The sequence below is a fragment of the Papaver somniferum genome, chromosome 7 (assembly GCF_003573695.1).
Source record: "Papaver somniferum cultivar HN1 chromosome 7, ASM357369v1, whole genome shotgun sequence".
Taxonomy (NCBI): domain Eukaryota; kingdom Viridiplantae; phylum Streptophyta; class Magnoliopsida; order Ranunculales; family Papaveraceae; genus Papaver; species Papaver somniferum.
The window spans coordinates 263,694,433-263,708,049 of record NC_039364.1 but is presented as its reverse complement, the minus strand read 5'-3'; the positions used below and the strand labels follow the sequence as shown (position 1 = coordinate 263,708,049).

Below are 13,617 nucleotides of genomic sequence, written 5' to 3'. Positions count from 1 at the left end.
ATACTTCATCTGTACCTAGATCGATCTTTATCGATTATTTTAAAATCTTTTAATGTTCAATTTTTAATTCTTTTCTTTCGTTTGGTATCAAGATAAATAACACAATGGTGATCTGAACTACCTAAGTTTATTCATGCTGTCATGAGTGTGGTTGGATCCAAACATTGTAGACATTGTAGACTTGTAGTCATAAGCCACTGGAATGACTTGGATCCAAAACAGTCATAAGCATGGGTCAAACATTTTGACTTGGATCCAAACTCATAGCCGGTCATTTCGGGACCTTTTTATTTTGGCTGCACTAGTCCAAACTTACGGATTTTGGTAAGAACTGTAACAGTTTGTCTCCGTGACCGGTTTCTGGGTAGCTGTTTTTGAGACCATGATATAAGTCCCTGGTACCGCACATTTTGCGTAGTTTAAACAAAACGTTTTTGTGTAATTAATTAAAAATAGACAACCAATCCCACCCAATAAGATAAATTGATCTTGAAAAAAAACGGTACGTACACAGTATGGGAAACTTACCTACAGGTACTGCTCAATGTTTTTCTACCCAATGTCGATTAACCCGGCGGGACTTCCTGAATCTGGCGTCTGTAACACACTAACACTCCTCTACGCGAAACTTACCTACAATTTCTTACCTACGCGAAACTTATCTACAAAGGATGCGTGATATGCACGATGTACTATCAAACATAAAGAATACATGGTGTCAGCAAACTAAAGAAAAAAACCAAGAGTCCAAACAGGTGAGACTTCAATCAAATGCGTATACGTACGTAGCGACTAGACCTCTACACCAGCAAAGACTTCAAAGGCTGTCCTTTTCTCTTTTTCAGTGTCTATTTCAACTGTCTCCATGGTAGTTTTGGGAAAATTACCAAAACATGGGTCAGAACTCGGAGAATTCTAGAACTCGGACAACGAACATGGGTCAGATACGGGACAATTAATTCAGACCTTTGATCATTCTCATCTTCCACCCACTACCAACCATAATGCTAAAGTCATTTCCCTCTTCACCATTAAGATATGACACTCATGTCCCAAATCTGGACAAGTCCCTGCTATCCCCGTTAGCAAGGTCCCTAGTTTTGTCGACCATTTTCCTGCCTCTATCATCGGTTTTCCTTCTGCATTAATTTCCAGATGATAGCATGTCCGCATATTAACTCCTTTTAGCTTGGCACAGAACCGATCAATCAATCAATTCTTCTTAATATAAAGGAGAATGTTTATGCTGACGTGTCGGCCTCATAACAAGTTTCAAAAATTTTGTCCGATGTGTCGTCACCATAATAGACTATTAGATTTGAAGAGAGCCGGAAGAATCGAAAAGGAACGACCTTTCAGTGAAGAAGACACATCCTAGAATCCCTTCTCTTTAGTTCCAAAGAGTTTCTATTGAAAGGTTGCAACTCATCGGTCAGCGACTTTTATTATAAGATAGCCAGCAATTCCAGGCCGATCCAATTTGGAATTTGATATCATGCAACAAACCTCTCTTCATGGTGCCGGATATATTTTTCTTCTACAGTTCTACCTGCTGAGAGAGGCTTGAACGGAAATCGAAAGATTGTTTTGTTCTGTCAATAATAATCAAGATGAAGTGATGGACGTAAAACAAAGCGAAAGGGGATGACATCATCAAAATCAATCCTTGCCGCACAATTAATCTTCATTCTATTTGATTGTGTGAATATAACATCTTTGTAAGTAGCCAGTAACGGGCTTATTTAGGTTTTCGGGTAGGTGATTTCTTAAAACCAGACTGATCTTTGATTTTCTATACTTCCTATTATGTTTATGAATGTTAAAACAAAATTATTCATTATGTTTTGATTTAGTGTTCGTAAAAAGTTCATGAGGGTTGGAAATAAAGTTTTCTTCTGTCGGTTGAACATAAAGTGTTTAACGAAATTCGGTAGGTTCGTTATTTTCTAATTATTCCCAAAGCCGGTAATAAAGTAACAACATGTTTCGAAACTAAAGGCTTTCAATAAATTGGAATGTAACATATTTCAATGCTAATCAACATAGGTACAGAACAAAACTGAACCTACAAGACCATACGGATTTGGTGCATTTTGTAGCATTTGATAAAGTGGCGCAATCACTAATCAAATACCCTGCTTCCGTACTTTGCAATATACAACTACAACAGGTAAAAAAAATCATGGTATTCAGATTATTTTATGCAACTGAACAATTTATTGACTCTAAATTCGTAAAACAATGAAGATAAGGGGTTCACTTTAAAATTTGTTTGCAGAAAGAAGGAGAAGAAGATTTGCAACTGCATCAAATTAAAAGGCATGATTTCATGGGAGACAAAAATAGTCTGTCAGTCAAGAGAATTTACTTTAAACGGAAAAAGGTAAACAAATGTATCAATCAATGCTAAACATAAATCAATTTCAGATTTTTGTTCAAGTAATCGGAAATGAATCTTACTATTATTTTACAGGATGTTGTCGCCATGGATTAAACCAACAAGTATTACCCCCAACGAAAATGTTGGTACTGATAGGAAATTTGAAATCCTCATGAATAAAGTCATGCTTGGATTTGGATAGCTACCCAACATATCTTTATTTTATTTTTTTCCTAATTTCAAAACCCTTTTCCTTCCCTTCGTTATTAGGTAAGTTCGATTCTCTATCTTCCTTGAGAAATTAATGCCAAATATGGTGCGGATGCCAAAAGATTTGTTTTTGGTAACTAATGTAAGTGCAAAGGTTCCAGATTACTACAGGCTGCTGTCAGATTACTTTGGTTGACATATTCCGTGATCCTGTTATCACTCCAAGTAGGGTTATATAGGAAGGGAAAATACTGCTTGCATCATTTCCAAAAGGTGATTTCTTAATGAGCTCATATGTACGTCTTTTCGTTCTTAGATGCATAACTTTGATTTTATGTTTTTCTAATATTGTCTCCCCAGTTGTCTATTAAACTAATAATTAGGCGGGATCAAAATGTCATTCACAATTTATTTATTCACTTAAAATGTCCTTACTGTTTTGAATTTTGGAAGTTTTAACATGGACAGGAGTCCTGAATATATAAGGTTCTGATTTCAAATTTCAATTCTTTATTAACCATGCATAAGCAGCATAACCGGCTATAGTCTGAAGAACGTGAAGCAGTTTTATGACCCTAGCCGGTGCATTTGCACGGGCTAGGGTCATAATGCTCTCATAAATAATGCTCTCATAAATATGCGTCGACAAGGGTTTGATGTAGATTTGAGTTTGAATAATGCTCTCATAAATATGTATGCAAAATGTGGGAATGTTCAAATGGCTCGGAGAATTTTCGATATGATTAAAGTGAAGGATGTCACTACCTGGACATCGATGATTGTTGGTCATGCAGTACATGGGCAAGCTGTAGAAGCTCTCCAACTTTTCAAGGGGATGACAGCACCCGATGATACTAACTCGAAGAAAAGTGTGATCTGTTCGAATGAGATCACGTTTGTTGGAGTTCTAATTGCTTGCAGTAGGGGTGGACTGGTTGAAGAAGGTTTATATCATTTTCAGAGCATGAGAAATAAGTATAAACTGAAACCCAGAATTTCTCACTGCAGCTGCATTGTTGATCTTTTATGCCGCGCTGGGTTTGTGCAAAAAGCTTATGATTTTGTTCTTGAAATGCCAATAAAGCCAAATGCAGTAATATGGCGTACCTTGTTGGGTGCGTGCAGTCTCCAACACAATACTAAGTTAGCAGAAAATGTTCGACATCGGTTGCTTGTGCTGGAACCTGACTATGTTGGAGATGATGTGACAATATCCAACACTTACGCTGCTGCAGGGATGTGGGATGAGAAGATGACAGCGAGAGGCCATATCAAGCAACGAAGGAATCCTGGTTGCAGTTCCATAGAGGTTGACTGTGAAGTGCATGAGTTTATTGTGCAAGATAAGAAACATCCTAAATGTAATGCCATTTACGAAATTCTTGAATGTATTATGAAGAACATGAAGAATCATGGCTATGGACATGCCTGATACTTGCGCGATGCAATGTTAAACAACGGCATAAACAGAAATTCCATTTGAACTATCAAAAAATATTGCATTCTACAGTCAGATATTATCTTTTGTCAAAAACCCTTCTCCGGGCACTAAATTATTCTCAGAAAAATTACATTAGTAGAAAATATCAAAATGGGGACAAAACTACAGGAGCTTCTTCCTCTCAAAGAAGTTCTTCAAATGCCATAGCTGCAAGCCTGCTACTGATAAGCAGACAAACAGTGACAAGAAACCTAACCACGCCATTTTGGAATTGGTTGCTCGATTGATGCCCTGCATTTCTTCCTCCCTGAAATACGCAATAGGAATAATGCAAAAACTTTATGGTCTCATAAATGGGTTTCAAAATGTAATGAAACAAGTCAAGCAAAACAAGGAAAATAAATTCTCTTGATTGTATACCGTTCACGGAGATAAATCATTTCATCATGAACGGATCTGACCACGTCTTCCAGCTTCCTCAGCTCCATTTCCATGAACTGTACAGAAAAAGAAAAGGAGACAGATAAGTGGTTTCCGAACTCCATCATATTAATTTTCTTGAAAACAAAAAACAGCATAATCGGTTACAAAAACAAGCATGACAAAGTTCATTAATAATAGTTTGCTGGACCAAAAATGAGACTCTAAATGTAGCGAAACCAGCGCAGGCATTCTTAGCATTTTTGAATCCCAAAAACTAGAAAGGGATCCCAACTAGAAAGCCATTCAACAGCCTTTTTCCTGTATAAAAGCTTATTTACAATCTGAATCCAAATGTTTTACAAGACAGAACTGGTAACAAAGGACGTTGGAAAGACCTCATTATGCGAAAAACCTTGGATTTCCAAGAAACTATCAAGCAAATCAATCATCAACATACACAAGGATATCATAGACACCACTAGAGCTTGGGCTTCCACCAAAGAGAACCCGAAACAAGAACTCCACTCTCCCAAGGATAATCTCCTTCATGCGAAACAGATTCTCCATAAAACATTCATCCAATTCAAACCCAAAGGGCAATTCATCCAATTGGGTAATTCAACCTTAAAAGGCAAAACTAGATTTACACAAGGCAGGGGGTAATCTAATGGTCCTATCCAAATCCAATCAATTCCATATACCATAATTCATGATTGCCAAAGACAAAATACGAACAAGCGCGAAAATCGACTTACATCAATCTGGCCTTTCTTGGCAACATTAGGCCAATCTTTAGCAGCAACACCACTTCTCCAATCAAAATCAACAGTTAACGTAACCGAGGGCTTATGATCTTGTGCCCAAAAACAAGCCATATAATCACCGGCCTCCGGTGCCGTAAAAGCAAATTGTCCCGTCTCCACATGATCACCATAATGATAATTGTTACCTAAACTCGATGTTACCTGATGAAGAAACATAAACAAAAACGGAATCACCACAAAATTATCACAAACATAAACAAAAAAATGGCCGGAATTTGAATGAAACCCTTGCTTACTCGAACGGTAACTTTATGAGTCTCCGGCAAAGGATGTCCATCGGACGATGGATTAATGATGCTGTATTTACCAACCGTCATCGCATTAGCCTTGATATCTTCTGCAATACATTTCGTGTTACCGGACAGCAGATCAAAACGCAGAGATTCAGCCACGGATAAGAGAAGAAAACCAATTACGACGATCGTAATTCCATATATTCTCATCTTCTTTTGGGGTTCAGAAATTGTTCTTACAGGAAGTTTCAGAAACGTTTTTTATTGCAAAGAGAAAAACTGGGGGCGATTTCGGTGCAGAAATAATCACCAGGTGTCTTGATTCAGTGGAACGCTCAGGTTTGGATCCACCTCCTACAGGCGTCCAAGATGCGGACTCGATCTGTCTTGTGATGATAGATTTCTGAAATCCAACGGCTACTTTTGATTGGGATTTTAGAGTCAACGAAATAAAGGTGAGGTGATATGGATTTTATTGCTGCATGAATGCATGTCATTTTGCAGGAGGAATAAGAATACTGTTGTTAGATTTAGAGTTTAACAAATAGTTTGAGAGCAAGTCTTATGGTGGAATCCGATCTATTTCGGGTTTGGAAAAAGTGTGGAATGTTAAATTTAATGGATTTCAAGTTTGTGTCCCACACTTTTCCATGTTCCATGATATTGTGGAATGGTGTATGCAATCCAAATAAACGTTATTCTTAATAACGTGCTAAAAGAAAAAAAAAACATCATTCTGAATAGCGTTAAAAAAGCGCTAATCATAAGAGCGTTTTTTTGTCTTTTAGCATAAGTCAAATGCAGAAAAGCCACTTTCAATTTAACCATGTAAATATATTCTAGTCAAATACCATTGACTAAGTCAAGCGCTATTCTTTTTAGCGTTTTTATGATTCCACCATAAGACTTGAGCTTACATGAACGATTCCAAATGCTGAGGTGGCATGAAAGATGGAAGATGGAATTCTTCCACCGTAAGACTTGCTCAGTCGGAGACGAATGTCAGATTGTTTGTTTTTTCAATGTCTAATGTCTAATTTGAGGTTATTTTTATTTTATTCACCTAGCTCATTCGTTTTTGATTGTTTCTTAGAGCCGTGGTATTTTTATTTTTATTTTTTATATTTATTAGAACGACAGCTAAGAGCCGATGTTACTATAGTATAGTGCTAATGTCTTCACAGAGCTTGACGTAACTAGGAAAAAGCGGAAAGTTTCATGCCGACGAATAGTAAAATGGTGTTAGGATCTGTAAAAGTTGACGAGATTCTTGTAGATTCCATTACCGAAAAAGAATTTTTTAGATTGAAAAAAATCTAGATAGAAATCTTCAAATCCGAATAATAAAGAAAATGAAAGTTTAAAGTTTTAGATTCAGAATTTAAAAATCTAATAATTTAGAAATTAAGGAAATTGTGACAAGTTGATCCAAGGATATTGACAACTCTAGGTTTGGGGGTAAATATCAGTTTCCCCGTTATTTACCCTTGACTCTTGTAAAGGCCCCTAATTTGGGACTTGACGTATGTGCCTCTACCATATTAAAAGACTATCTTCGTGCACGTTTTCCTGAACCTAATTATGTCCAAATTAGGGGCCTTTGGGATTATGGTAGAATATCAAAGAATTTGTGTCTTCATCAATAATCTACAGTAATTTTTTTCCGCCTAAGTGAAATAACACTGGTCTGATACAGCCTTAAATACCAAGACATTCATAGTGAAAATAAACCAGAGTTGTTGAGATACTTACTTTCATATTTGTTCTGTAGAGCATGGAGGCGATTTTTCATATAAGAACCCACATCACGTGCGTTCTCTTGGAGCTTTTCTTTCTCAAGTACTTTCAAGACGGCATGTCCAGCTGAAGTACACAGAGGGTTTCCACCAAAAGTGTTGAAGTAGCTACGCTGGGTCAAGACCTGTGCTATCTCAGGAGTGGTCACCACTGCACCAAGAGGAATACCATTTCCAATACCTTGAAGACAAAGCCAACATGTACGATGTTGAGAATCTAGGGTTTTGGTTCGAGGATTATGCTTGGGATCACATTCAATGTTCTTTTACTAACATCATGTCTTCAATTTATAGATGTTGGCTATGTGGTTTCAACTTCAAGATTCAGAGGAAGCCACAAATGAATTGTCCTCGTTGGCTTGTGGACCTCAGTCTATGAAGTCATACCCGTGCTGTGTTGTCAATGGAGTTTGTTTTTGGGTCAGACGTGATAAACGACTTAACGCCCCCAATCCTGGATTGCATATACTCGAGTTGTTTGGTTTGGCGACCAATGTAATTGAATTGGTCTATAAACTTGGACAGCGAGTTGTGTCATTCAGCTGTGAATGGTTCAACACAAATCCTGATGAAAATCTTATTGAAAAGGAAAATAATTTAGTAAACATATGTGTGAGCTCTAAGTGGTATGAGGATGATCCTTTTGTTCTTGCGAATGAAGCAATGCAAGTGTTTTATGTGGATGATCGAAAGTGGAGACCAAGTTGGAGACTGGTTCAAGGAGTGCAAGCTAGAGTTTTACTGAACACCACACCCGTACATAATAGCAAGGTACACATTTTCTTATTTACCTTTAAGTAAGTGCAGCTATTATTTACATTCGAACTTTTTCTTAAATTCACCCGGGTGGCTGTTTCGTAGAATGAATCTAAGAAGAATTCTGCAGCACTAGCACAAAGTACAGAAAATATCTTTGATGGTGAACACGAGGTATGTTTCTGGGGAACTTTGATATACTCAACAGTTATTTACAACATCTGATACAAAATTCATTCTGGTAAACCAGAGAATAAGAACTGCGCCACAGCATAGTGCGTCTCTTTCATGTATAACATCACAGAGAGATACGAGGAAGGAGCATCCTGATGAATTGGTTGGGACACTAGAAACACAGCTTAGAAGTGAACGTGCATTGTCGTCTAGTCAGAAGGCTGAACTCGAGAGTCAACGTGAATTAACCCTTAACCAGAAGGTTGAACTCGAGAGCCAGCGTGCACTGACCTTGAGTCAGAAGGCTGTACTTTAGAGTCAGAGAGCATTGAGCCAGAGTCAACAAAGAAAGCCCGAGAGTCGACGTTTGTTAACCAAGTGTCAACATGCTGAACTGGAGAGCACAAGGAGAGTTGTTCTGGTTGCAAACACGCTCTTATGATTGTTCTCGGAAATTGCAGTAAACATTTCAATACACTTCTTCACTAGATTCTTTCTGATGACCTTCAAAATCTTGTTCTGTTGAAGCATTTCACGAGAGATGTTAAGTGGCAAATCATCCGAATCAACAACACCTTTCACAAACGAAAGATACTCAGGAATCAACTCCTCACAATTATCCATAATGAACACCCTCCTGACATACAACTTGATGTTGTTCATCTTCTTCTTTGTATCAAAAAGATCAAAAGGAGCCCTCTTAGGCACAAACAGAACTTCCTTGAATTCAAGCTGCCCTTCCACAGAGAAATGCTTGACAGCAAGATGTTCTTCCCAGTCATTTGTCAAACTCTTGTAGAATGAAGCATACTCCTCCTTAGTGATCTCCTCTGGCTTCCTCAACCAAATTGGCTTCTGCTTGTTGATCAATTCCCATTCATGAGTAACTTCCTTGACCTTCTTCTTTTTCTTAGCATCCTTGTCTTTCCCCTCATCAATTTCCTCAACAGCTCCTTCTTCTTCCTTCTTTGGCTCTTCATCTTCATCATCACTCACTTCCTTCTCAATTGTCTTCTCAGTCCACAGATAAATAGGGTAACTGATAAATTCAGAATGCTTCTTCACAAGATCCTTAATCTTTCTCTCTTCCAAGTATTCCAACTGCAAAAACAACACAACTCCACACTCAGTAACCAAACAAACATCAGTTGAACCAAATACAGAAACAAGAAAATTGAAGCTTTTTGCTTACCTGATCCTCCTTGAGGAACAGAGTGATTCTAGTCCCTCTACACAATTGTTCACCATCTACATCTCTAGTAACAGTGAATGACCCACCAGCTTGTGATTCCCAAATGTATTGTTCATCATCATTATGTTTAGTAGTCACAATAACTTTCTCAGCTACAAGATAGGCAGAGTAAAATCCAACACCAAATTGTCCAATCATACTGACATCTGCTCCAGCTTGTAAAGCTTCCATAAACTCCTTGGTCCCTGACCTTGCTATTGTTCCCAAATTGTTCACCAAATCTGCAAAACCCCCATAGCCAAAACACAATCAGAACCAACAGAATCACCAAAATCTTTAACAGCACACAGCATACAGCCACAATTCAGCTAGAATCCTTAAATTCTCAGTAAACCGTAAATCGGCTTTGAAAAACATGTATCAGATTTTCATAACTCATTGTCCAATCACCAAACATGTATCAGCTAGAATCCTAAAATTCACAAAATTGTCCAATCATGTATCAGATTTTCATAATTCATTTCAGAATAATCAAATACTGAACATGAAAAACACAAATTGCAGAAAATCACTAACTGAAAGAAACCGAGTCACACCGATTTATCACCGATTCCGACTCAAAATGAAGAACAAAATACGGATCCCAGTATTTACAGAGAAGATTCAAGTTCACAATTAGGGGTTTCAGTAATTCAAACCTGATTTCGTCGTTCCAACACCACATTCATATCTGATTTCGTCATTCCAACACTACTATCAGTGATCGTAAGAGTCTTATTAACTTTATCAGGAACAATCCTAATAAACTGTTAGTCATAACAGATTAAGCTCTCGACAAAGTCATGAGGAGAGCGTTAGAAGACCGAACAACAAGGAAGAATTCTAAGGCAGAGCCTTGAGTTTGTTAGAGTCTTTGTTTGATAAAGTCTGTAACAATATTGTAACTGCATTGCAGTATCTTTCCATTATAAATAAACTCTAAAATCTCCACATTGAAGTGTGGAAGATATTCACCAAAAATCAATATTCTCACTTGGTATCAGCCTTTGATCCAGTCGCTTCCGCACATATCAACCCAATCAACAACACAAACCAAATCACAACAAAAAAAAAACTGAGCAAATCAAACCCTAATGGAAGATACAACAACAACTCTGAGAAACGTTCAGATACACCATCTTGTTACCTTGAAGCACACAGAGACGAATCATCATCTGTGGAAAGCACAGTTTAGACCCATCCTTAAAGGATATGATCTGTCAGGTTTTGTTGATGGCACAAAACCAAAACCACCATGTACTCTTCCTGCATCTGAAGATGTAAATCCAGCATTCACAGCCTATGAGTCTCAAGATTCATTGATCGTTGGTTGGCTGAATTCAACCCTCACACCAGAAGTTCTTAGCACTGTCTCAGAACTAACCACTGCCAAGGCAATCTGGGATAAACTGGAGGCTGAGTTTGCACCAAAAACATTTGCTCACCAGAGTTGTCTCAAGAAGCAACTCCACTGCATGAACAAAGGTAAAAAAATCCTTGAAATCTTATCTCAATGATGCTAAACGCTTGTTTGACCAGCTAGCTGCATCTGGTTATATTGTCTCACCTGAAGAAAAGAAACAGTGCATCAGTAATGGATTGAATCAAACTTATGATCCAATTGTTACTGCTCTAAGCACTCTTGAAGGGATGGATATACAGACCTTCACTTCACACCTGCTCTCTTTTGAGATGAGAGTTGAACAACAACTTGCACAAATACTCTCTAGTACCATATGAAGATGGTATGAATATAGTTGGCTCAAAGTGGGTGTACCGTATCAAAAGTAACCCTGATGGCACAGTCCAGCGTTATAAGGCTCGTTTGGTAGCTAAGGGTTTCAACCAGCAAGAGGGTTTGGATTATGGTGAAACCTTCTCACCTGTAATTAAACCATGCACTATAAGAATAGTCCTCTCCATTGCCGTTATTAACCAATGGAAACTACGTCAATTAGATGTGGAGAATGCGTTTCTTCATGGGATTCTGGAAGAAGAGGTATATATGAAGCAGCCATCTGGATATGTTGATCCAATATATCCCAATCACGTGTGTAAGTTACATAAGTCTTTGTATGGGCTTAAGAAGGCTCCACGTGCGTGGTTCTCATGTCTCAGCAATCATCTTCTCAAAATGGGGTTTACTGCATCTATTGCAGACTCCTCTGTTTTTATAAAAAAAATCTGGAGCTTCTATTGCCTATGTGCTGATCTATGTAGATGATATCATTGTAACAGTCTCAGACTCTAATATGGTGGATGCTTTGATTTCTTCTTTGGGTTCTGAGTTTGCAGTGAAGGATATGGGCATTTTGTCATATTTTCTTGGTGTTGAAGTTTTACATCAGGGGGAGTCCTTGGTTTTGTCTCAGAGGAAGTATGTATCTGATCTACTACGACGCACAAAACTAGATGGCATCAAACCTGTGAGCACTCCACTGCATTGCAGTATCTTTCCATTATAAATAAACTCTAAAATCTCCACATTGAAGTGTGGAAGATATTCACCAAAAATAAATATTCTGACTTAAACAACTCCGGTTGCGCTTCCAATTTACTCTTATCAGTTAATCCTTCCAACCTGATTTTATCCAACGCATCAGATGAATTACTGATCAATTCTCTTAAGAAGATCTCTTTGTTACTGTAAAAAGTATTAATAATCAAACTCAACAACTGGTTAATCTCAGCTTGAAACGCAAATGTTTCAACTTCTCCTCCGATCTGTACTTCCGCCATTAGAATCTTCAACCAAATTCAAAATCACACACAAAGAGTTTTTCTTTCTGAATCAAAAATTGAACAGAGGATGCTTTTTGCGATTGCGATGAGAATAATTCGGTTTTACTGTGGAGAGAGATTGAGGATGGGATTTTATATGTAACATTGGAATTTCCGGTTTTTTTTTTTTGAAGGTGGTTTTGGGACTGGTTTTTCCGGATTATTTTGGGCGGTCTTTTTGAAGCGGTTTGAGCCTCCAGAATGTTCTTTGTGCGTTGTCGCTTTCTGGAGACTTCTATTACGATTCAGTTACCTGGGCCGGGCCAAGATGGTCGTCCTGTTGGGGGTAGTTGTTTCCTCCTTGGCCCCTTAGAATCTCCTAAATGACGATACTAGCCTTTAAATACTTGACTACAGTCTACAGGTACTAACAACTCTTAAGGAGGTCAGACCAAGGCTTTGAACATTTCATGAAAATGCATCAATAGGCAAGCCAGTTTCCAAAGGAACTGAAAGCCGTTGTTTATCACGGTACATTCTACAGATTCTGAAAATCATCTGAAAAATATATTTCAATCTACCAGAAAAAGGTCACACAAAACCATGCATCAATTAGCTGATAAAAGAGTGAAAAACAAAAAAGATACCGGATGGATGAAAGGATACGATGACAAGGATGATGTAACTCTTGCTGGGCAAAATACTACTACTACTTCTTCTTCTTCTTTCCTTTATTCTTTCCAGCCTGCTTCTTGGACTTTTGTTCTTCAATCTTGATTTTCTTGCTATAAGGAGTATATTTAATAATCAACCCAAAAAAACCATCGATCAAATATTGTTTCAATTTTGGATCCGCAGTCAACTTCTTCAAGCCGTCGCTAATTTTTGAGTATTGAATATCGGGATCCTCATCACTGAAATAGATTAGTCACGGGGAATAAAGTCACAACAAACTGATTCTATGATAGCACATGCTTCTATGAACCAAACAGTAAGAATGTTCCAAATATAGTGATCGGGAAATGTCTGCAATGCAGAGAGAGACTTGATTCATATGGTATTCCATGCTAGACGGTATTTGGTGTGAAAATGGGGAGCACACAAAACACTTGCAAGTATACAAGGTCAAGATTTATAATATAGTGATGAGTGGGGGTTTGTCCACAGGGAGAGGAGCATACAAGAAGTCTTCCTAGCTAAGTTCACAGTGAGCTAATGGCAGTGACTATAGTGACAGTGACAAGTTTCTAGAGTAGAAGTGAAACAAAGGCAGCAGCCTAAGGCAAGGGTATTGAGTAATAGTGACTGACAAAGAGCAAAATGCAGAATTGTGTGAAGTAACTAAGGAAATTGAATCCACCTTGTGCCCTAATCAAGCAATGCAATCTAGGTTTAGTTGGAGTTCCTATGCATACATCTAGAATGAGA

General features: G+C 37.9%; 3 protein-coding genes across 3 annotated transcripts; 1 reads left to right on the top strand and 2 right to left on the bottom strand.

The window, feature by feature from the left end:
* The first annotated feature begins 3,227 nt into the window (after positions 1-3,227).
* Positions 3,228-4,022, top strand: LOC113296499 (putative pentatricopeptide repeat-containing protein At1g74400). The gene has a single exon (XM_026544804.1). The coding sequence runs from the start codon at positions 3,228-3,230 to the stop codon at positions 4,020-4,022; it is 795 nt and encodes a 264-aa protein (XP_026400589.1).
* A 16-nt stretch (positions 4,023-4,038) lies between these two features.
* LOC113293738 (transmembrane emp24 domain-containing protein p24delta9-like) lies at positions 4,039-5,784 on the bottom strand. The gene is made up of 4 exons (XM_026542275.1): positions 5,515-5,784; positions 5,210-5,419; positions 4,452-4,528; positions 4,039-4,338 (listed from the first exon to the last, which is right to left on the bottom strand). Exons 1-4 carry the CDS (start codon positions 5,719-5,721, stop codon positions 4,194-4,196), a joined length of 639 nt encoding a protein of 212 aa, XP_026398060.1. The 5' UTR covers positions 5,722-5,784; the 3' UTR covers positions 4,039-4,193.
* Positions 5,785-8,259: 2,475 nt separating this feature from the next.
* LOC113296498 (heat shock protein 83-like) lies at positions 8,260-9,846 on the bottom strand. The gene is made up of 3 exons (XM_026544802.1): positions 9,771-9,846; positions 9,430-9,710; positions 8,260-9,338 (listed from the first exon to the last, which is right to left on the bottom strand). Exons 1-3 carry the CDS (start codon positions 9,844-9,846, stop codon positions 8,619-8,621), a joined length of 1,077 nt encoding a protein of 358 aa, XP_026400587.1. The 3' UTR covers positions 8,260-8,618.
* Positions 9,847-13,617: the final 3,771 nt, after the last annotated feature.